A 23,469-nucleotide genomic window follows, 5' to 3' on the forward strand; every position below is an offset into this window, starting at 1 on the left:
TACTCGACTGAGGGACCTTACAGATAATTGTATGTGTGGGGTACAGAGATGGAGTAGTCATAAAAAAAATCATGTTAACCACTATTATTGCACACAGAGTGAGTCCATGCAATTTATGTAATTTGTTAAGCAAATGTTTACTCCTGAACTTATTTAGGCCTGCCATAACAAAGGGGTTGAATACTTTTTGACTCAAGACATTTCAGCTTTTCATTTCTAAAAACAAAATTATACTTTGACATTATGGGGTTATGTGTCGATCAGTGACACAAAATCTCAATGTAATCAATTTTATATCCAAGCTGTCACAAAACAAAATATGGAAAAAGTCAAGGGGTGTGAATAATTTCTGACTACTAATAAAGTTGTCTAGTACTAATACCAGATATGCTTACATATATCCCAGGATGCACCAGCAAAAAAGTTGTGTAAGCATGTGGCACAATTACAATGTGCTAAATCTGACACGTGATTCACTGCACCCCTGCTTTCATGCTGCTTATGAGTCTGAATCAATAACCAAAAGAAAAAAAAGGAACCAGATTACACTAAACTAAGAAACATGCTTATGGATATATGAATGTCTTGAACCCCCCCCCCCACACATTTATATCTATGCTGAATCCAAACACGGGGAGAGTGCAACCCAATAGCTCATCCTATGATAATATTATAGTTGCCACAGGGAAAGGTCAAACCACAGCACACGTCTTGGTTTTCATGGCCTCCGCTGTGACTCCACAGATGGCTTCAGCATTGCTGCAAGGCAAAAATGATCTTAAGGGCCTATGGGGGGGGGGGGGGGGGTACAAGAGGAGGGCTGGCAGCCTTCCCAGAGGTGCCATTATATTGGCCCTGGATCCTGCTTCGATTAGAGCCGAGGATACGCAATTCCCTTAGGAGCTCGTATCCATAGCTGCCACAGCAGCGGAATCTGCCCCATATGTGCTGCCTTTGGCACATGGGGGGCATATCAGGCTGATTAGTGGGGATTAACTGATTATCATCTTTTAAACATGTGACAGTTAAAAAGGTCAGTCATTATTTATTTTACCAGCTGTCATTCAAACCACCTGACATGTTTTTATGTGTTGTTTTTTCTGAGCTTAGAGTTTCTTACCAATAGTTAGTGCAGCAATTAGCATAGCACATCCAGTAATATATTACATACTGCTAGCTTCTCCTCATTATACTTAATGGACTGTCCAGATGGAACATTATCAAGTTATATAATATCTCATATCACTGCTCCAAAGTGCAAGGCCTCTACTTCTCAGGTTGTATTCAACAACTGGGGCAACTGCATAGCTATTTTGCAGCACGGTAACGTAACTCCATTAACAAAGTCATCAAGGCCTAAATAAAATGACACGTGCTATATATTTACCCACCTTCCCACTACTTTTGGATCGGCAATGAGAAATCCATACATACCTAGCAGCACAGAGAGAGGTTAGGGGCACCATCCATTTCTGTTTAGGAATAGGAAACTGGATGTAGGGAATGACAAGGAGTTTTGATTTCCAATTAGAAATGTATAAAGTACACTATTGGCACCGGTATTAGTTAGATAAGAGAGAACACTTGGCTTATGTCAAAAATCAAATATAGTCCTTAAAATAATAGGACAATTGGTGCAAGCAGTTGTACGTTAACAAGGTTAAGTTTAAGCATACTAGTGAGTGGTTAAGGATAGGGTAAGGTTAAGTTTAAGCATACTAGTGAGTGGTTAAGGATAGGGTAAGGTTAAGTTTAAGCATGCTAGTGAGTGATTAACATTAGGGTAACGTTAAGGTTAAGCATTCAAGTGGTTAGGGTTAACAGTTAGGGTGGGTTACATTTAGGCATACTAGCTAGTGGGTTAGGGGTATAGGGTTAGGGCATGGGTAGGGTTACAAAACTAAAACAGGCAAAGAACCACACCTGGATTCAACCACTGCCACTCAAGGATGTCTTTGTTTCCCCCACCTACCAACCTGCTAGCAAATTTCTGAGATGACTCTTGACATTTCACAAAAAGTGTTAATTATTTACTTATGGCTGCATTTCATATGTACAAACCTTACATCTGCATAGCAGTTCCACAATAATTATTCTGACATTTCAATATGGATCAGTGGTGTTGGATAAACAAACAAAATGACACAATGACTGACAGTGCAGCTAAGTCATCATCAAAAAGCTCTGAGCATACAATTGGAATCATTGCATCTCTATGAATTTTTGGTACTCCAAAAGCAGAAATAATATTTTCACTAATCAATCCAACCCCATGAAACATGAGCTGTATCCACCTGAGTTGCCACCTGCCGCTATCAGTCTCTCCTGCCCTTATCACTCTGGTCCTGACAAAATCTAAAATGTCACCACCCCAATGAAATGCCCATTCAAGGCTGGAGCAAGCAGTCCCCAGAGATCCTACCAGGAACCACTACCTGATCCAGGCCTCAGCACTGCCAGGGCCAGAGTCTGCCTCTGGCATGTGGTGACCTCTCCATCACCTCCAGTCCCTATGGGCCCAGTTATGACACAGCCTTATATATTTATATGCCCTACTAGGACACTATTCAAAAGCTGAGCCTGTTCCTTAGCATCGGTTTCATTTGAGGGGACTGATGCCATTAGTTTAAAATGCTCTTAATGCTCATGAGGCAGCTGCAGACAAGTGCCAAGTCCTTTGCCACCCTCAAGAGGCATTTTATTTAACTTGCCAAATCAACAAGTTTGCCCTCAATTTGCTGTGATTTTTAGAGAGCAGCATTTGAGAGGCTTTCCGCAACACTTCTAAGAAAAATTTGATTCTCTCAAGACAAGTTATTCAGCTAGTCAACACCACATTCAATTTCCTTTACGAAAGGAAAAACTGGCAAGAGCTATTAACCCTTCACACTTGAATTGGCCTATATGGATAGGGCTAAATTGAAAAGTTCTTACAGAAGAAATATGAAATGCATAAGCATGGTAGCAATTGAAAGGGAACCGTTTGGAGATTATGGGTAAATTATTAGACCAAAGGTGAGGACCACATTTCACCTGACACAAGACAATCCAAACATTACACTGTTGATTGTATGTGCATTTTACATTTACTGTACCTTTTACCGCATCTAGTGTATTTTTAAACGAAATGTAAAAATACACTAGATACATTCAGTAACATGATTTTGGATTTTGATGTGTGCTTGGGTTTATTGTCTTGCTGGAAGATCCACTCGCGGCCAAGTTTCAACATTCTGTATTTTGGCTAAAATATCCTGGTACTGGGTAAAGTTCATGATGCCGTTGACCTTAACAAGGGCCCCAGGACCAGTGGAAGCAAAATAGCCCCATAACATCAAAGATCCAGCACCATATTTTACAGTGGGTATGGGGTTATTTTCTGCTCACGCATTCTCATTTCAACGCCAAACCCATCACTGGTGTGCGTGGCCAAAGAACTCTATTTTCATGTCATCTGACCAAAGCACCAGTTCCAATCCAAGCGCCAATGCCGTTTAGCAAACTTCAGGCATTTACATTTGTTGGATGACATGAAAATACAGCTCTTTGGCCACGTACACCAGTGGTGGGTTTGGCGTGGAAATAAGAACACATGAGCAGAAAAGAACCCCATATCTGGGGATATTTTCTTCCACTGGTCCTGGGGCTCTTGTTAAGGTCAACGGCATCATGAACTTTATCCAGTTACCAGGATATTTTTGCCAAAAGCCTGGTTGCCTCTGCCAGGAAGCTGAAATTTGGCCGCAAGTCGATCTTCCAGAAAGACAATAACATAAAAATCCACAAATAACTGGTTAATTGGCCACAAAATCAACAAGTCATAAAACATTTTAGGAAAAGTCTCAGTGCTGTTATCCTTGCAAGGTGAGGTATTGAAAGGTATAAAAAAAGGGGTGTCAATAACTTTGACCGCTACCTTTGAGAAAAAAACGTATTACATGTTAAACAATACCTCTTTCTCTGACCAATTGTGTTAGTATAAAATATAATTAAATAAAGGAAACACTTGAGTAAATGATGGATACAAAGTATATTGAAGCTTCCCCACAGGTGTGGTTCCTGAGTTAATTAAGCAATCAACATCCCATCATTCTTAGGGTCATGTATAAAAATGCCCAGTTGCCCATTATTTTGGCTACCATGGCTAGAAGAAGAGTGGCGCAGTGGTCTAAGGCACTGCATCGCAGTGCTAGCTGTGCCACTAGAGAACCTGGTTCGAATCCAGGCTCTGTCGTAGCCGGCCGCGACCGGGAGACCCATGGGGCGGCGCACAATTGGCTCAGCGTCGTCCAGGGTAGGGGAGGGAATGACCGGCAGGGATGTAGCTCAGTTGGTAGAGCATGGCGTTTGCAACGCCAGGGTTGTGGGTTCGATTCCCATGGGGGGCCAGTATAAATAAAATAAAATAAAAATAAACAAATGATGTATGCACTAACTGTAAGTCGCTCTGGATAAGAGTGTCTGCTAAATGACTAAAATGTAAATGTAAGAGATCTCAGTGACTTTGAAATGAGGAGTCTCGAAGGAGCATAGGGGGTTTAAAGGGTGTGTGTGTGTCAGTCACCAGATCTCAACCCAATTGCACACTTATGGGAAATTCTGGAGCGGCACCTGAGACAGCGTTTTCCGCCACAATCAACAAAACACCAAATTGTGGAAGAATGGTGTTGCATCCCTTCAATAGAGTTCCAGACACTTTTAGAATCTATGCCAAGGCGCATTAAAGCTGTTCTGGTGGCTCGTGGTAGCTCAACGCTCCCTAAAACGCTTCATGTTTATGTTTCCTTTATTTTGGCAGTTACATGTAGCTCAGTATTTCAATGAGTTATTTTAGAGTCATTTTTGCTCATCTTTAAATTGAGGGTGTCAATAATTTCAGACCCCACTGTATGCCTCTATTTATACGTGGGAATACATGGGAACAGTTTTCCTAAATTAAAATCACTTTTAACTGATTTCCTGGTGATTTTACAGACTTATGCCCAACAACGAAAAGTATAAAACCCCAAAAAATGAACCCTGCGCCTAAGGTCCCCGGTGCCAAACCCAATGATAACCACCACCACCTTGCTCATGTGGAGTTGATCAAAACATTTTAAAGCCACAAACGATATGTCCACAGGGCACCAACTGTTAAATCCTTACTGCATCTGAGCTTTATTTTCAGCAAGGTAATTGGAGGTGCCTCACTGTGACTGTGCACTTTTGGGCCAACCACAGAAAAGCAACTACTTTCATTTTATGGGCATCAAGCACACACTACTGTGATGGGTGTTAAAGGCACTGGTTTGCAGGAGTGGGATAATTTTTACAGCCACACCACATTTAATTTCATGGGTCAATGGCACCTTCTGTGGGGTCATTGATTCTTCTGTTTTTGATTTCGAATCAGAGGTCAACAAGGCCCATAGTTAAAATTAGATTTCTCAGTGACAATCGCTAAATAGTGATCATCTCACTAATAGTAAGCTATTTTTCAGCCCATTGTTTAATGAGTTCAAAAAATACCATCACAAATAAAATACTGGATCACATCCCACATTTACCAGTAATTGTCATCACTCACTGTAAAAAAAAAATTTTTCTACAGAGCTATATGACTAATATGTGCCTCAGTATTGTCACGAAAGTACTACAACACATAGCGACCTCGTCAAGAGGTTTGGACTAGAGATGCACGATACAATGGTGACCATATCGGTAATATAAAAAAAGTATATAATCGGCGGAGACAAACGGAGTGGTCTGTAGTCAACCGAATGCGCTGCTTAGTTCATAGAACCGTGGTTACATGAGTAACCTTTGATATCCGCTATTAGCAGTTGGGACAAATGGAGCGGTTTCTGTTTTCTTCCTACAATTTTGGCTCTATCTTTTGAACAGTTGGAGCTATTAGTTATTATGACCCCATGAAAGCTGACTCTCCGGAACACGTACATGTCTTCTGTTTCCCTCTACGACACACAAGCCACGCATTAAATGTTAGAAGGGACTGTGACAAAACCGCATTTGAAAGCAATGCAGATCTTATTCCTGAACTTTCCAATACCTTTGAAGCATTTCAGTTACTCTGTGATGCAAATCAACATTATTACAGCTTTCCCATTAAAACTTGGTTGCTTTTTCTATCTGTCCTAAAATGCTTAAAAAGGCCATAAAAATAAATGTCGGTATTGATAATATTGGACAATATTGCAAAGAAAATATTATACATCAGTATTGGACCAGAATTTCCACATCTGTACATCCCTAGTTCAGACTTCTTGGTTGTCTAAGGCAGCATTTCCCAACTCCAGTCCTCAAGTACACATTTTTATGTTGAATCTGGTGTGTTTGTCCGGGGCTACAATAAAAATAATGTTTACTGTTGGGTGTACTCGAGGACTGGTCTCTGTCAAAACTCGTCTCTGTCACAACCAAGAGTGTATTCATTACACTGATACTGTTGCATCGTTTTGCAAAATAAACTGTGTATTCCAAACAGAAATCATTTTGCAATGAAAATAAGACTTTCTATTGGATTAATTCAGTTAGGTCCCTCCCCGTTTCGTTCAGTTTGCACTGTTTGCTTCCGTTTGGTAAACGGTTTCCGCAATGTATACTCACTGGTAAATACCTATTTTTCTAAAAAGACGTTGAAAGGTTATTACAACCAGTGTACAACCTGACAATGAAGTCATAATGACGTCAATGCAACCAGTTTTACCCTCCTGAGATGTGTGCAAACCTGGTGGCCAACTACAAGAAACGTCTGACCTCTGTGATTGCCAACAAGGGTTTTGCCACCAAGTACTAAGTCATGTTTTGCAGAGGGGTCAAATACTTATTTCCCTCATTAAAATGCAAATCAATTTCTAACATTTTTGACATGCGTTTTTCAGGATTTTTTTGTTGTTATTCTGTCTCTCACTGTTCAAATAAACCTACCATTAAAATTATAGACTGATCATTTCTTTGTCAGTGGGAAAACATACAAAATCAGCAGGGGATCAAATACTTTTTTCCCCTCACTGTAGGTGCCTACATGTAACACAGGACAAGGCTGTGCATTTTTTGCTCATGAAGGAATTGTTTCACACTCAAACACAAAAAAATCCAGCACAGGGCCAAGTAAGGTGCGTACCATGGAGAATACGGGGACGTGAAGATATAGTTGGCTCCCATTCAAGTAAATCACAGCTATCAGCAGGAGCATGATCATGCTGAATGGTAACAGCCCAGCGACTCAGGCTGACCCAGTTTTCTTAGAAGTAGGCTAGCACACTGCACAAGAATGCGAGTTCCTGATGGGTAGAGTTGGGGGATGTGTGATGGATATTGTTCTCTACTTTGTGGCCAACATAATCAAACGCCTAAGGGCATTCTGAAGAGCTCTGCAGATAAGCATAAGTACTACACCCACGCTGACACACATTATTCAACCCATGGCTTTCAACATGTCCCTTAGCTGATAGTTAGCAATGTAAAGTATATTTTACACAGTATATAATCATTACATTTACTGAGGCATTCAATCGAATTTTGCCAGCAAAAATTCCATCCATTAACAAAATAAACTTATTCAGGATATTTATTATTACTTTGAAGAATGAATAAAGTGTAAAACGAAATATAATGCATATATTATGTAAGATAGTCGATAAGCTGAAAATTGACATTTCTCGTAACCTTATAAGACCTGCTTAATAAACTATTAAATAATGGTTTATATGCAGTTAACTAAACTGTATGTAAAATATCATAATTTATTACAATATGTATTTATTCACTTTTATTAACATTCGTAAATACATGCATAAACCAATTATTATGAAGACCTGAACATTTATAATAAATCATGAACACCACATCTTTATTATTCTTAATCATAAGCATATCTTCAAATAAAGTATACCAGTGCATTCGGAAAGTATTCAGACCCCTTGACTTTTTCCACATTTTGTTACGTTACAGCCATATTCTAAAATGGATTAAATAAAACATTTTCCTCATCAATCTACACACAATACCCAATAATGACAAAGCGAAAACAGGTTAAGAAATATTTGCAAATGTATAAAAAATAAAAATAAACGGATATACCTTATTTACATAAGTATTCAGACCCTTTGCTATGAGACTCTAAATTGAGCCCAGGTGCATCCTGTTTCCATTGATCATCCTTGAGATGTTTCGACAACTTCATTGGAGACCACCTGTGGTAAATGTAATTGATTGGACATGATTTGGAAAGGCACACACCAGTCTATATAAGGTCCCACAGTTGACAGTGCATGTCAGAGCAAAAACTAAGCCATGAGGTCGAAGGAATTGTCCGTAGAGCTCCGAGACAGGATTGTGTCCAGGCACAGATCTGGGGAAGGGTACAAAAAAATTATTGCAGCATTGAAGGTCCCCAAGAACACAGTCGCTTTTGGAGAAGTCTCTGAATGTCCTTGAGTGGCCCAGCGAGAGCCCGGACTTGAACATCTCTGGAGAGATCTGAAAATAGCTGTGCAGCGACGCTCCCCATCCAACCCGACAGAGCTTGAGAGGATCTTCAGAGAAGAATGGGAGAAACTCCCCAAATACAGGTGTGCCAAGCTTGTAGCGTCATACCCATGAAGACTCGAGGCTGTAATCGCTGCCAAAGGTGCTTCAACAAAGTACTGAGTAAGGGTCTGAATACTTACGTAAATGTGATATTTTCCTGCAAAAATGTTCAAAAACGTGTTTTTGGTTTGTCATTATGGTGTATTGTGTGTAGATTGATGAGGGGAAAAAAACAATTTAATCAATTTTAGAATAAGGCTAATAACATAACAAAATGTGGAAAAAGTCAAGGGGTCTGAATACTTTCCGAATGCACTGTATCCAGGGTTTGTTTTAACTAGCGCTACACTTCCATGGAAAAGGTAACAAAGCTACAAAATATCGGACATGATCTTCAGCGCCTCTTGTTCAGTGTCAGGAATGTCAGAAAGGTGGTGGAAAAAGGCTTGTCCATGGATGCAGGCTTGGCTGGTCTCCAGCTGCTGTTGCATCCGCGAAAGTGTGTCCTCCACATCCTCTTTGGCAAGGGTCATAGGCAGCTGACGGGCCAGTCGAACAGCTTCTCCCTTCAAGCGAAACACACCATCATGCATTAAAGGCAACATAATCAGTATATTTGGCTTTCACCTAGAGATGGAGTCTTGATCTAGTGGTCTTGATCTCGACATTTGGTCTTGGAATGGGTCTGCTTGTTGGCACCACTATCCTGGTCTGGGTCTTGATCTCGGCTCATAGTATCAGAAAATACCATTGTTTTTGTAGTCTCTAAACTCATGTCGTCAAGATACACCACCTTGCTTTCTGGCCAACTCAGTGGCCTTGTGGTAAGAGTGTCTGCCCTGAGATTGGAAGGTTGGGGAGATGGATTTGTGGTAAGGCCCTGCGATAGACTAGCATCCTGTCCAGAGGGTGTACTTGTACATCAAGCTGCCTTATGATACGAACAGGAGTTAGGCTCCTGCCCTATGGTCCATTCTGGCTTGGACATGGCTACTCTTCCTTACCTTGCTTTTTAAACGTGGAAGCCGGATGGCAAATGTTTAGAGAGAGAATTCAGTATTTCTCTGGGTCTCGTTTTATCACAATTAATTGGTCTTGGTCTCATCATGGTGTCTATATACAGGGTATTGGTCTCAATGGGTCTGGGTCTGGAGTGTTCCGGTCTTGACTCCATCTCCACTTTCATCACATGATAAAGGACTTTCAAGACCTTCACATCAATTTAACCACCATACATTTACCCACAGGAAGTACAGTATAGGGACCTTATATATACACACAGTGCCTTCAGAAAGTATTCATACCCCTTGACTTATTCCACATTGTTGTGTTATAGCCTGAATTCAAAATGCATTAAACACATTTTTTTTTTCTCACCCATCTACACATAATACTCCATTATGACAAAGTGCTAATTTATTGAAAATGAAATACAGAAAAATCTCATTTACATAAGTATTCACACTCAAGTCTTTACTTTGTAGAAGCACCTTTGGCAGCGATTGCAACTGTGAGTCTTTCTAGGTAAGTCTCTAAGCGCTTTCCAAACCTGGATTGTGCAAAATTTGCCAATTATTATTTTCAAAATTCTTCAAGCTCTGTCAAATTGGTTGTTGATCATTGCTAGACAACAATTTTCAAGTCTTGCCACAGATTTACAAGTAGATTTAAGTCAAAACTGTAACTAGGCCACTCTGGAACATTCACTGTCTTCTTTTACATTTTAGTCATTTTAGCAGAACCCACAATCCTGCCGTTGCAAGCGCCATGCTCTACCAACTGAGCTACATGGTAAGCAACAGTGTAGATTTGGCCTTGTGTTTTAGGTTATTGTCCTGGCAAAATCCTAGAGGAAAACCTGGTTGTCCAATTTGTAAGTCGCTCTGGATAAGAGCGTCTGCTAAATGACGTAAATGTAAATGTTGTCTGGTTTCTACCAGACAACCAGGTTTTCCTCTAGGATTTTGCCTGTGCTTAGCTCCTTTCCGTTAATTTTTTTATCATGAAAAACTCCCCAGTCCTTAACGATTACAAGCATACCCATAACATGATGCAGCCCCCACTATGCTTGAAAATATTGAGAGTGGTACTCAGTAATGTGTTGTATTGGATTAGCCCCAAACATAACACATTGTATTCAGGACAAAAAGTTAATTGCTTTGCCACATTGTTTTGCAGTATAACTTTAGTGCTTTGTTGCAAAAAGGATGCATGTTTTGGAATATTTATATTCTGTACAGGCTTCCATCTTTTCACTCTGTCAATTAGGTTAGTATTGTGGAGTAACTACAATGTTGTTTATACATCCTCAGTTCTCTCCTATCACAGCCACTAAACTCTGTAACTTTTAAAGTCACCATTGGCCTCATTGTGAAATCCCTGGGCGGTTTCCTTCCTCTCCGGCAACTGAGTTAGGAAGGACATATGTATCTTTGGACTGGGTGTATTGATACACCATCCAAAGTGTAATTAATAACTTCACCATGCTCAAAGGGATATTCAATGTCTGCTTTTTTATGTTACCCATCTACCATTAGGTGCCCTTCTTTGCGAGGCATTGGAAAACCTCCCTGGTCTTTGGTTGAATCTGTGTTTGAAATTCACTGCTCGACTGAGGGACCTTGCAGATCATTGTATGTGTGGGGTACATTAGGTAATCATTCAAAAATCATGTTAAACACTACTATTGCAAGTTATTATTGCCATAACAAAGGGGTTGAATACTTATTGACTCGAGACATTTCAGCTTTTCATATTTAATTAATTTGTAAACATTTCTAAAAACATAATTCCACTTTGATATGGGGTATTTGTGTAGGCCAGTGACAAGAAAATCTAAATTGAATAAAATTTTTAATTCAGGCTGTAACAACAAAATGTGGAAAAAGTCAAGGGGTGTGAATACTTTCTGAAGGCACTGTATATTTAAACACATATTTAATATTGTGTAAGTGAGCTTTATTTTCAGGTACATGAATCAGTGTTTCTTACCTGAAGGTAGTTGGTGACTTTCAGCGGCCGGCACTCCTGCACGGTCTTAGCATTCCTGTGCAGAACAGCGGTAAGGATCTCCCTGAGGTCCTCCATACAGAGGAAAGGCACGCAGTCGGCCATCGCTGTCACTTCCAGATGTCTCTCAGTGGACGAGGACCCTGGCCAAAGAAAGCAGAAAACAAGGATGAATATACTCCAGATACTATCAACTATCTACAGGAAATAATAATAAATAAATATTGTGATTTACACCCATACTGGGGTCCAAGTCAAACAAGTGAGGGGCCAAATAGAGTGCTAAATTACTATTACGATGTCTTTGCAGACTGGAAACAAAATATTGAGTGGAGGCGGAAAATGATACTAATGGCATACAATGTTGTTGAATATACATTATACAGTATATTCAAAATATAAACACAAAATGTAAAGTATAGGTCCCATGTTTCATGAGCTGAAATAAAAGATACCAGAAATGTTCCATATGCACAAAAAGCTTCTCAAATGTTGTGCACAAATTTGTTTACATCCCTGTTAGCAAGCGTTTCTCCTTTGCCAAGGTAATCCATCCACGTGACAGGTGTGGCATATCAAGAAGCTGATTAAACAACATGATCATTACACAGGTACTCCTTGTGCTGGGGAAAATAAAAGGCCATTCTAAAATGAACAGTTTTGTCACACAACATAATGCCACAGATGTCTAAAGTTTTGAGGGAGCGTACAATTGGCATGCTGACTGCAGGAATGTCCACCAGAGCAGTTGCCTGAAAATGTAGTGTTAATTTCTCTACCATAAGCTGCCTCCAATGTCGTTTTAGAGAATTTGGCAATACCTCCAACCGACCTCACAACCGCAGACCACGTGTATGGCGTCTTGTGGGCGAGTGGTTTGCTGATATCAACGTTGTGAACAGAGTGCCCCATGGTGGTGATGGGGTTATGGTATGGGCAGGCATAAGCTACGGACAACGAACACTATTGCATTTTATCGATGGCAATTTGAATACACAGAGATAACGTGACGAGATACTGAGGCCCATTGTCGTGCAATTAATCCACCGCCATCACCTCATGTTTCTGCATGATAATGCACAGCCCCATGTCGCAAAGATCTGTACACATTTCCTGTAAACTGAAAATGTCCCAGTTCTTCCATGTCCTGCATACTCACTAGACATGTCACCCACTGAGCATGTATGGGATGCTCTGGATCGACGAGAACGACAGCATGTTCCAGTTCCCACCAATATCGAGCAACTTCGCACAGCCATTGAAGAGGAGTGGGACAACATTCCACAGGCCACAATCAACAGCCTGATCAACTCTATGCGAAGAAGATGTGTCACGCTGCATGAGGCAAATGGTGGTCACACCAGATACTGGCTAGTTTTTATATCCACGCCCCTACCTTTTTTTAAAGGTACAGACGCATATCTGTATTCCCAGTCATGTGAAATCCATAGATTAGGGCCTAATGAATTTCTTGCAATTGACTGAGTTCCTTATATGAACTGTAAGTAAAATTATTAAATTGTTGTGTTTATATTTTTATTCAGTATATATGAAAAATATGACCACTGTGGAGAGAAATGTTTTGCACACACCAAACAATGTGCTACCAGGATTGGGTAGGTTACTTTCTAAATGTAATCCATTACAGTTACTAGTCACCTGTCCAAAATTGTAATCAGCAACGTAACTTTTAGATTACCCAAACTCAGCAACGTAATCTGATTACTTTTGGATTACTTTCCCTTTAAGAGGCATTAGAAGAAGACAAAAAGGATCCATCAAACGCATTTTGTGTGTCATCATAGTGGTCTCTGACTTGTGGTCAGACTCGCTCAGGTGGAACAAACTTAAAACTTGCATATTTTTTTCAATGCTGAATTGATGTCATAGAGAAAACAGAAAGGTGGCATAATGTATTTTTACGCAAACATCCGTTATGAATTCTAAAGTAATCCAAGAACTAATCATCTAGTCTTTCAAAAGTATCAGTAATCCGATTACAATATATTTGCTGGTATTGTAACTGATTACAGTTCGTGTTTTTGTAATCAAATTGTATTTGTCACATGCACCGAATACAATGGGTGTAGACTTTATCGTGAAATGCTTGCTTATGAGCCCTTCCCAACGATGCAGTTAAAAAATGATAACAAAATAAAAAATACTAACACAAGGAATAAAATAAAATACACAGGAATGGAGCTATATATACAGGGAGTACCAGTGCCAGATCAATTTGAAGGGGTACGAGGTATTGGAGGTAGATATGTACATAAAGGCAAGGTAAAGTGACTAGGCATCAGGATATATAATAAGAGTAAAATAAGTAGTAGCAGCATAAGACGAGTGTATGTATGTTGTCTCTGTGCTGCTGTGCTGTTAGTTGCTACTTGGCTAGCTGCCAAACTTGGTTACCTGTTTAACTTTTCATGAAACTTTTTTTACCCAGGACGCTTAATCTGGACATGGATCTGCAGGACCTCCACCAGCCGAAAAAAACTAAGTAACATTCTGCCTTCCCATTGCAGCCGCTGTACTTATAATATGCAGGAGAACTGTCGCCTTATGGTTAAGATAGCCGAGTTGCAAGTCAGGCTTGTTAAGGTGATAAATTATATAAGTGCCCCTTTCGTCACCCTCGATCACCACATTACAGTGGGGAAAAAAAAGTATTTAGTCAGCCACCAAGTATTTAGTCAGCCACCAAAAAGATGAGAGAGGCCTGTAATTTTCATCATAGGTACACGTCAACTATGACAGACAAAATGAGAATTTTTTTTCCAGAAAATCACATTGTAGGATTTTTTATGAATTTATTTGCAAATTATGGTGGAAAATAAGTATTTGGTCACCTACAAACAAACAATATTTCTGGCTCTCACAGACCTGTAACTTCTTCTTTAAGAGGCTCCTCTGTCCTCCACTCGTTACCTGTATTAATGGCACCTGTTTGAACTTGTTATCAGTATAAAAGACACCTGTCCACAACCTCAAACAGTCACACTCCAAACTCCACTATGGCCAAGACCAAAGAGCTGTCAAAGGACACCAGAAACAAAATTGTAGACCTGCACCAGGCTGGGAAGACTGAATCTGCAATAGGTAAGCAGCTTGGTTTGAAGAAATCAACTGTGGGAGCAATTATTAGGAAATGGAAGACATACAAGACCACTGATAATCTCCCTCGATCTGGGGCTCCGCGCAAGATCTCACCCCGTGGGGTCAAAATGATCACAAGAACGGTGAGCAAAAATCCCAGAACCACACGGGGGGACCTAGTGAATGACCTGCAGAGAGCTGGGACCAAAGTAACAAAGCCTACCATCAGTAACACACTACGCCGCCAGGGACTCAAATCCTGCAGTGCCAGACGTGTCCCCCTGCTTAAGCCAGTACATGTCCAGGCCCGTCTGAAGTTTGCTAGAGTGCATTTGGATGATCCAGAAGAGGATTGGGAGAATGTCATATGGTCAGATGAAACCAAAATAGAACTTTTTGGTAAAAACTCAACTCGTTGTGTTTGGAGGACAAAGAATGCTGAGTTGCATCCAAAGAATACCATACCTACTGTGAAGCATGGGGGTGGAAACATCATGCTTTGGGGCTGTTTTTCTGCAAAGGGACCAGGACGACTGATCCGTGTAAAGGAAAGAATGAATGGGGCCATGTACCATGAGATTTTGAGTGAAAACCTCCTTCCATCAGCAAGGGCATTGAAGATGAAACGTGGCTGGGTCTTTTAGCATGACAATGATCCCAAACACACCGCCCGGGCAACGAAGGAGTGGCTTCGTAAGAAGCATTTCAAGGTCCTGGAGTTGCCTAGCCAGTCTCCAGATCTCAACCCCATAGAAAATCATTGGAGGGAGTTGAAAGTCTGTGTTGCCCAGCGACAGCCCCAAAACATCACTGCTCTAGAGGAGATCTGCATGGAGGAATGGGCCAAAATACCAGCAACAGTGTGTGAAAACCTTGTGAAGACTTACAGAAAACGTTTGACCTGTGTCATTGCCAACAAAGGGTATATAACAAAGTATTGAGACACTTTTGTTATTGACCAAATACTTATTTTCCACCATAATTTGCAAATAAATTCATTAAAAATCCTACAATGTGATTTTCTGGAAAAAGAATTCTCATTTTGTCTGTCATAGTTGACGTGTACCTATGATGAAAATTACAGGCCTCTCTCATCTTTTTAAGTGGGAGAACTTGCACAATTGGTGGCTGACTAAATACTTTTTTTCCCCACTGTTTTTGGAGAGATTGGAAACTCTAATTGGTCTATGCGGACAAGTTCTTGTCTGGTTTAGATCTTATCTGTCGGAAACATATCAGTTCATCTCTGTGGATGGTTTGTCCTTTGACAAATCAATGGTACGTTTCAGTGTTCCTCAAGGTTCCGTTATAAGACCACTATTGTTTTCACTATATAGGGAAAGGGAAGGGAAAGGGGGATACTTAGTTAGTTGTACAACTGAATGCATTATGCTACCTCTTGGTGATGTCATTCAGAAACACTGTCAACTTTTACTGTTATGCAGATGACACACAGCTGTACATTTCGATGAAACACGGTGAAGCCCAAATATTCCATACCCTGGAAGTCTGTGTTTCAGACATAAGGAAGTGGATGGCGGCAATTTTTTAAAACGTTTAAACTCGGACAAAACTGAGATGCTACTTCTAGGTCCCAAGAAACAAAGCGATCTGCTGTCGGATCTGACAATGAATCTCGATGGTTGTACAGTCATCTCAAATAAAAATTAAGGACCTCGGCGTTACTCTGGACCCTGATCTCTCAATGATGAACATATCAAAATTATTTAGAGACCAACTTTTTTCCAGCTTCGTAACATCGCACAAATCTGAAACTTTTTGTCCAAATGATGCAGAAAAGCTAATCCATGCTTTTGTCACTTAAATATTATAACACTGCAATGGTCTACTCTCCGCTACCCGGATAAGGCACTAAATAAACTTCAGCTAGTGCTAAATACGGATGCTAGAATCTTGACTAGAACCCCAAAATTGTATCATATTACTCCACTGCTAGCCTCTGGCTTCCTGTTAAGGCTAGGGCTGATTTCAAGGTTTTACTGCTAACCTACAAAGCATTACATGGACTTGCTCCTATCTACAGTGGGGAGAACAAGTATTTGATACACTGCCGATTTTGCAGGTTTTCCTACTTACAAAGCATGTAGAGGTCTGTAATTTTTATCATAGGTACACTTCAATTGTGAGAGACGGAATCCAAAACAAAAATCCAGAAAATCACATTGTATGATTTTTAAGTAATTAATTAGCATTTTATTGCATGACATAAATATTTGATACATCAGAAAAGCAGAACTTAATATTTGGTACAGAAACCTTTGTTTGCAATTACAGAGATCATACGTTTCCTGTAGGTCTTGACCAGGTTTGCACACATTGCAGCAGGGATTTTGGCCCACTCCTCCATACAGACCTTCTCCAGATCCTTCAGGTTTCGGGGATGTCGCTGGGCAATACGGACTTTCAGCTCCCTCCAAAGATTTTCTATTGGGTTCAGGTCTGGAGACCGGCTAGGCCACTCCAGGAGCTTGAGATGCTTCTTACGGAGCCATTCCTTAGTTGCCCTGGCTGTGTGTTTCGGGTCATTGTCATGCTGGAAGACCCAGCCACGACCCATCTTCAATGCTCTTACTGAGGGAAGGAGGTTGTTGGCCAAGATCACGCAATACATGGCCCCATCCATCCTCCCCTCAATACGGTGCAGTCGTCCTGTCCCCTTTGCAGAAAAGCATCCCCAAAGAATGATGTTTCCACCTCCATGCTTCATGGTTGGGATGGTGTTCTTGGGATTGTACTCATCCTTCTTCTTCCTCCAAACACGGCGAGTGGAGTTTAGACCAAAAAGCTCTATTTTTGTCTCATCAGACCACATGACCTTCTCCCATTCCTCCAGATGGTCATTGGCAAACTTCAGACGGGCCTGGACATGCGCTGGCTTGAGCAGGGGGACCTTGCGTGTGCTGCAGAATTTTAATCCATGACGGCGTAGTATGTTACTAATGGTTTTCTTTGAGACTGTGGTCCCAGCTCTCTTCAGGTCATTGACCAGGTCCTGCCGTGTAGTTCTGAGCTGATCCCTCACCTTCCTCATGATCATTGATGCCCCACGAGGTGAGATCTTGCATGGAGCCCCAGACCGAGGGTGATTGACCGTAATCTTGAACTTGCGCCAACAGTTGTTGCCTTCTCACCAAGCTGCTTGCCTATTGTCCTGTAGCCCATCCCAGCCTTGTGCAGGTCTTTAATTTTATCCCTGATGTCCTTACACAGCTCTCTGGTCTTGGCCATTGTGGAGAGGTTGGAGTCTGTTTGATTGAGTGTGTGGACAGGTGTCTTTTATACAGGTAACGAGTTCAAACAGGTGCAGTTAATACAGGTAATGAGTGGAGAACAGGAGGGCTACTTAAAGAAAAACTAACAGGTCTGTGAGAGCCGGAATTCTTACTGGTTGGTAGGTGATCAAATACTTATGTCATGCAATAAAATGCAAATGAATTACTTAAAAATAATACAATGTGATTTTCTGGATTTTTGTTTTAGATTCCCTCTCTCGCAGTTGAAGTGTACCTATGATAAAAATTACAGACCTCTACATGCTTTGTAAGTAGGAAAACCTGCAAATCGGCAGTGTATTAAATACTTGTTCTCCCCACTGTAGCTCTCCGATTTGGTCCTGCCGTACATACCTACACATATGCTCACAAGACGCAGGCCTCCTTATTGTTCCTAGAATTTGGAGGCAGCTGCAGGCAGGGCTTTCTCCTATAGAGCTCCATTTTTATGGAATGGTCTGTCGATCCATGTGAGACGCAGACTGGGTCTCAACCTTTAAGTCTTTACTGAAGACTACTCTCTTCAGTAGATCCTATGATTGAGTGTAGTCTGGCTCAGGGGTGCGAAAGGTAAACGTCAAGGCACTGGAGTGACGAACCACCCTGACTGTCTCTGCCTGGCCGGCTCCCCTCTCTCCACTGCGATTCTCTGCCTCTGACCCTATTTAGGGGGCTGAGTCACTGGCTTGCTCGCACTCTCCCATGCCTTCCCAAGGAGAGGTGCATCACGTTGTACCAGGCTTTTTTCACTATACTTGACTTGAGTGGGTTGAGTCACTGACCTGATCTTCCTGTCCGGTATTGCGCCCCCTCGGGCTCGTGGACGGGGCCACAGTTTCCCCGACCCAGTATCCAATATCTATGCTGCAATAGTCTATGTGCCAGGTAAATTAGGGTGAGTCTGTCCTATCTGTTGTCGTGTGTGCTGGTCTTAGGTATGCTCCCTCTAATTATCCCATTTCGCCATCTCTTCCTCTCCCGTAGGACCTGAGCCCTAGGAACATGCCGCAGGACTACCTGGCCTGACAACTCATTTCTGTACTCGTCCCCAGTCCACCAGGTCGTGCTGCTGATCCAGTTTCTGCTGTTCTGCCTGCGGCTATGGAACCCTGACCTGTTCACCGGACGTGCTACCTTGTCCCGGACCTGCTGTCTCGACCTCTGAATGCTCGACTATGAAGAGCCAACTGACATTTACTGCTAAGTTACTGACCTGTTGCACCTTCAACCACTGTGATTATTATTTGACCCTGCTGGTCATCTATGAATACTTGAACATCGATGTGGCCTTAATAGCCATGCACAGTGCTTTCAGCAAGTATTCAGACTCCTTCCCTTTTTCCACATTGTTACGTTAGCCTTATTCTAAAATTGATTAAATGTATTTATTTCCTCAATCTACACACAATACCCCATAACGACAAAGCAAAAACAGGGTTTTGCAAATGAAACGTTTGCAAATGTATTAAAATTAAAAACGGAAATACCTTATTTACATAAGTATTCAAACCCTTTGCTATGATACTTGAAATTGAGCTCAGGTGAATACTGTTTCCATTGATCATCGGTCGAAGGAATTGTCCATAGAGCTCCAAGACAGGATTGTGTCGAGGCACAAAAATGTCTGCAGCATTGAAGGTCCCCAAGAACACACTGGCCTCTAACATTCTTAAACGGAAGAAGTTTGTAACCACCAAGACTCTAGAGCTGGCCGCCTGGCCAAACTGTGCAATCGGGGGAGAAGGGCCTTGGTCAGGGAGGTGACCAAGAACCCGATGGTCACACTGACAGAGCTCCAGAGATGGGAGAACCTTCCATACGGACAACCATCTCTGCAGCACACATCAAATCAGGACTTTATGGTAGAGTGGCCAGACGGAAACCACTCCTCAGTTAAAAGGCACATGACAGCCCACTTGGAGTTTGCTAAAAGACACCTGAAGGACTCTCAAGACCATGAGAAACAAGATTCTCTGGTCTGATGAAACGAAGATTGAACTCTTTGGCCTGAATGCCAAGCTTCACGTCTGGAGGAAACCTGGCACCATCCCTACGGTGAAGCATGGTGGTGGCAGCATCATGCTGTGGGGATGTTTTTCAGCGGCAGGGACTGGGAGACTAGTCAGGATCGAGGGAAAGATGAACGGAGCAAAGTACAGAGAGATCCTTGATGAAAACCTGCTCCAGAGCGCTCAGGACCTTAGACTGGGGTGAAGATTCACCTTCCAACAGGACAACGACCCTAAGCACACAGCCAAGACAATGCAGGAGTGGCTTTGGGACAAGTCTCTGAATGTCCTTGAGTGGTCCAGCCAGAGCCTGGACTTGAACATCTCTGGAGAGACCTGAAAATAGCTGTGCAGCGACGCTCCCCATCCAACCTGACAAAGCTTGAGAGGATCTTCAGAGAAGAATGGGAGAAACTCCCCAAATACAAGTGTGCCAAGCTTGTAGCGTCAAATCCAAGAAGACTTGAGGCTGTAATCGCTGCCAAAGGTTCCTTCAACAAAGTACTGAGTAAAGGGTCTGAATACTTATGTACAGTGGCTTGCGAAAGTATTCACACCCCTTGGCATTTTTCCTATTTTGTTGCCTTACAACCTGGAATTAAAATTGATTTTGGGGGGGTTTGTATCATTTGATTTACACAACATGCCTACCACTTTGAAGATGCTAAATATTTTTTATTGTGACACAAACAAGAAATAAGACCAAAAAAAAACAGAAAACTTGAGCGTGCATAACTATTCAATACTTTGTAGAGCCACCTTTTGCAGCAATTACAGCTGCAAGTCTCTTGGGGTATGTCTCTATACGCTTGGCACATCTAGCCACTGGGATTTATGCCCATTCTTCAAGGCAAAACTGCTCCAGCTCCTTCAAGTTGGATGGGTTCCACTGGTGTACAGCAATCTTTAAGTCATACCACAGATTCTCAATTGGATTGAGGTCTGGGCTCTGACTACTTGTTTGCTTATTTTTTTCTTTAAGCAATGGCTTTTTTCTGGCCACTCTTCTGTAAAACCCAGCTCTGTGGAGTGTACAGCTTAAAGTGGTCCTATGGACAGATACTCCAATCTCCACAGTGGAGCTTTGCAGCTCCTTCAGGGTTATCTTTGGTCTCTTTGTTGCCTGGTCTGTGAGTTTTGGTGGGCGGCCCTCTCTTGGCAGGTTTGTTGTGGTGCCATACTCTTTCAATTTTTTTATAATGGATTTAATGGTGCTCCGTGGGATGTTCAAAGTGTTGGATATTTTTTTATAACCCAACCCTGATCTGTACTTCTCCACAACTTTGTCCCTGACCTGTTTGGAGAGCTCCTTGGTCTTCATAGTGCTGCTTGCTTGGTGGTGTTGCAGACACTGGGGCCTTTCAGAACAGGTGTATATATACTGAGATCATGTGACAGATCATGTGACACTTAGATTGCACACAGGTGGACTTTATTTAACCAATTATGTGACTTTTGAAAACAATTTTTTTTTTCATTTCACTTCACCAATTTTGACTATTTTGTGTATATCCATTACATGAAATCCAAATAAAAATCCATTTAAAATTACAGGTTATAATGCAACAAAATAGGAAAAAACACCAAGGAGGATGAATACTTTTGCAAGGCACTGTAAATGTGATAGTTCCGTTTTTTATTATTAATACATTTGCTGACATTTCAAAAAAATCTGTTTTTGCTTTGTCATTATGGGGTATTGTGTGTAGATTGATGAGATTTTGTTTTTGTTTTATATATTTTAGAATAAGGCTGTTACATAACAAAATGTGGAAAAAGTCAAGGGGTCTGAATACTTTCCGAATGCACTGTAACAAGCCACGGCCAAGTGACTCACTGCCTGTAGGAGCGATCCTTTTTCGTGTACGTTGGTGTACCTAACAAAATGTCCGGAGAGTGTCTGTGCATGTGTATGGGTTTTGTGTGATAGTGTGTGTGAGTCAGTGTGTATACAGTGTGTTTATATAGTCTTGTGCGTGTGCGTAGAGTCAGTGCAAGATTGGGTCACAGTGCATATAGTCTGGGCAACCATTTAATTAACAATTTAGCAATCTAATGGCTTGGGGTAGAAGCTGTCTAGGAGCCTGTTGGTCCGAGAGCCAATGCTCAGGTACCGTTTGCTGGATAGTAGCAGAATGGAGTCTTTGGCAATTTCTCGGGCCTTCCTCTGACACCACCTGATATGAAAGTCCTGGAGGGCAGAGAGCTCGGTCCCAGTGATTACTGGGCTGTCCGCACCACCCTCTGTAATGCTTTGTGGTCGAGGGCGGTGCATTTGCCATACCAAGCAGTGGTGCAGCCAGTCAAGATGCTCTCGATGGTGCAGCTGTAGAACGTTTTGAGGATTCAAGGGCCCATGCTAAATCTTTTCAGCCTCCTGAGGGGGAAGAGGCGCTGTCGTGGCCTCTTCACGACTATGTGGGTGTGTGTGGACCATGTCCTTAGTGATGTGGACGCCAAGGAACTTGAAGCTCTCGATCCGCTCAACTACAACCCCGTCGATGTGGAAGGGGGCGTGCTCTCCCCTCTTGTCCACGATCAGCTCCTTGGTCTTACTGACGTTGAGGAAGAGGTTGTTGTCCTGGCACCACACTGCCAATTCTCTCACCACCTCGCTGTAGGCCGTCTCATCGCCGTCATTGATCAGGCCTACCACCGTCATGTCATCAGCAAACTTGATGATGGTGTTGGAGTCATTCAAGGCCACGCAGTTGTGAGTGAACTGGGAGTACAGGAGGGGACTGGGCCCACACCCGAGGGGCCCCAGTGTTGAGGGTCAGCGTGTTGGAGGTGTTGTTGCCTACCCTCACCACCTCGGGCCCGCTCGTCAGGAAGTCCAGGTTCCAGTTGCAGAGGGAGGTGTTCAGTCCCAGGGTCCCCAGCTTGGTGATGAGCTTGGAGGGGACTATGGTGTTGAACACTGAGCTGTAGTCTATGAACAGCCTTTGTTTATTTGGATCCCTGTTAGCTTTTGCAGAGAAGCAGCACCTACTCTTCCTGGTGAAAAAAATTATACAAACAATACAACAAAAAAATGGTGTGTGTTAGTGTGTGCGTGTGTTTGTGTACCTCACAATCCCCGCCGTTCCAGGAGATGTTGTTTAATAAAAGAATGTAAGGTCATTTTGCCATTTGCTTGAGTAATTGGAGATGGAAGGGAGTTCCATGCAATCATGGCTCAGTATAATACTGTGCACTGCTGTGAATTCGTTTTGGATTTGAGGACCGTGAAGTCCCCTGATGGCATGTCTTGTGGGGTATTTATGGGTGTCTGAGCTGAATGTTATTTGATTACGCAGACAATCTGGAATTTTCATCACAGTATTATTTATCTTAAACTAGGAGAAGCAGTTAGTCTCTCATCAACCCTCAACCAAGAAAGACTGGCATGCATGTTGTTGATGTTAGTTCTGTATGTGCAGTTAAGGGCAAGGCGTGCTGCTCTGTTTTGAGCTAGCTGCAGCTTTGCTAGGTCTTTCTTTGCTGCACTTGACCATATTACCGGACAGTAATCAAGATAATACAAG

The 23,469-nt window shown here is 41.9% G+C and overlaps 1 protein-coding gene across 1 annotated transcript in view; it reads right to left on the reverse strand.

Annotated features, from left to right (window-relative positions):
* Positions 1–7,686: 7,686 nt before the first annotated feature.
* The window catches only part of pms1 (PMS1 homolog 1, mismatch repair system component), a 55,853-nt gene continuing 40,070 nt past the window's right edge, over positions 7,687–23,469 (reverse strand). Inside the window, exons 12-13 of the mRNA XM_084161859.1 lie at positions 11,524–11,684; positions 7,687–9,098 (exon numbers count right to left, since the gene is read on the reverse strand). Coding sequence (XP_084017985.1) covers positions 8,904–9,098; positions 11,524–11,684 — 356 coding nt within the window. The 3' untranslated portion in view covers positions 7,687–8,903. The remainder of the gene's footprint in view (positions 9,099–11,523; positions 11,685–23,469) is intronic.

The sequence above is a fragment of the Coregonus lavaretus genome (genome assembly GCF_964263955.1).
Source record: "Coregonus lavaretus genome assembly, chromosome: 5".
NCBI lineage: Eukaryota > Metazoa > Chordata > Actinopteri > Salmoniformes > Salmonidae > Coregonus > Coregonus lavaretus.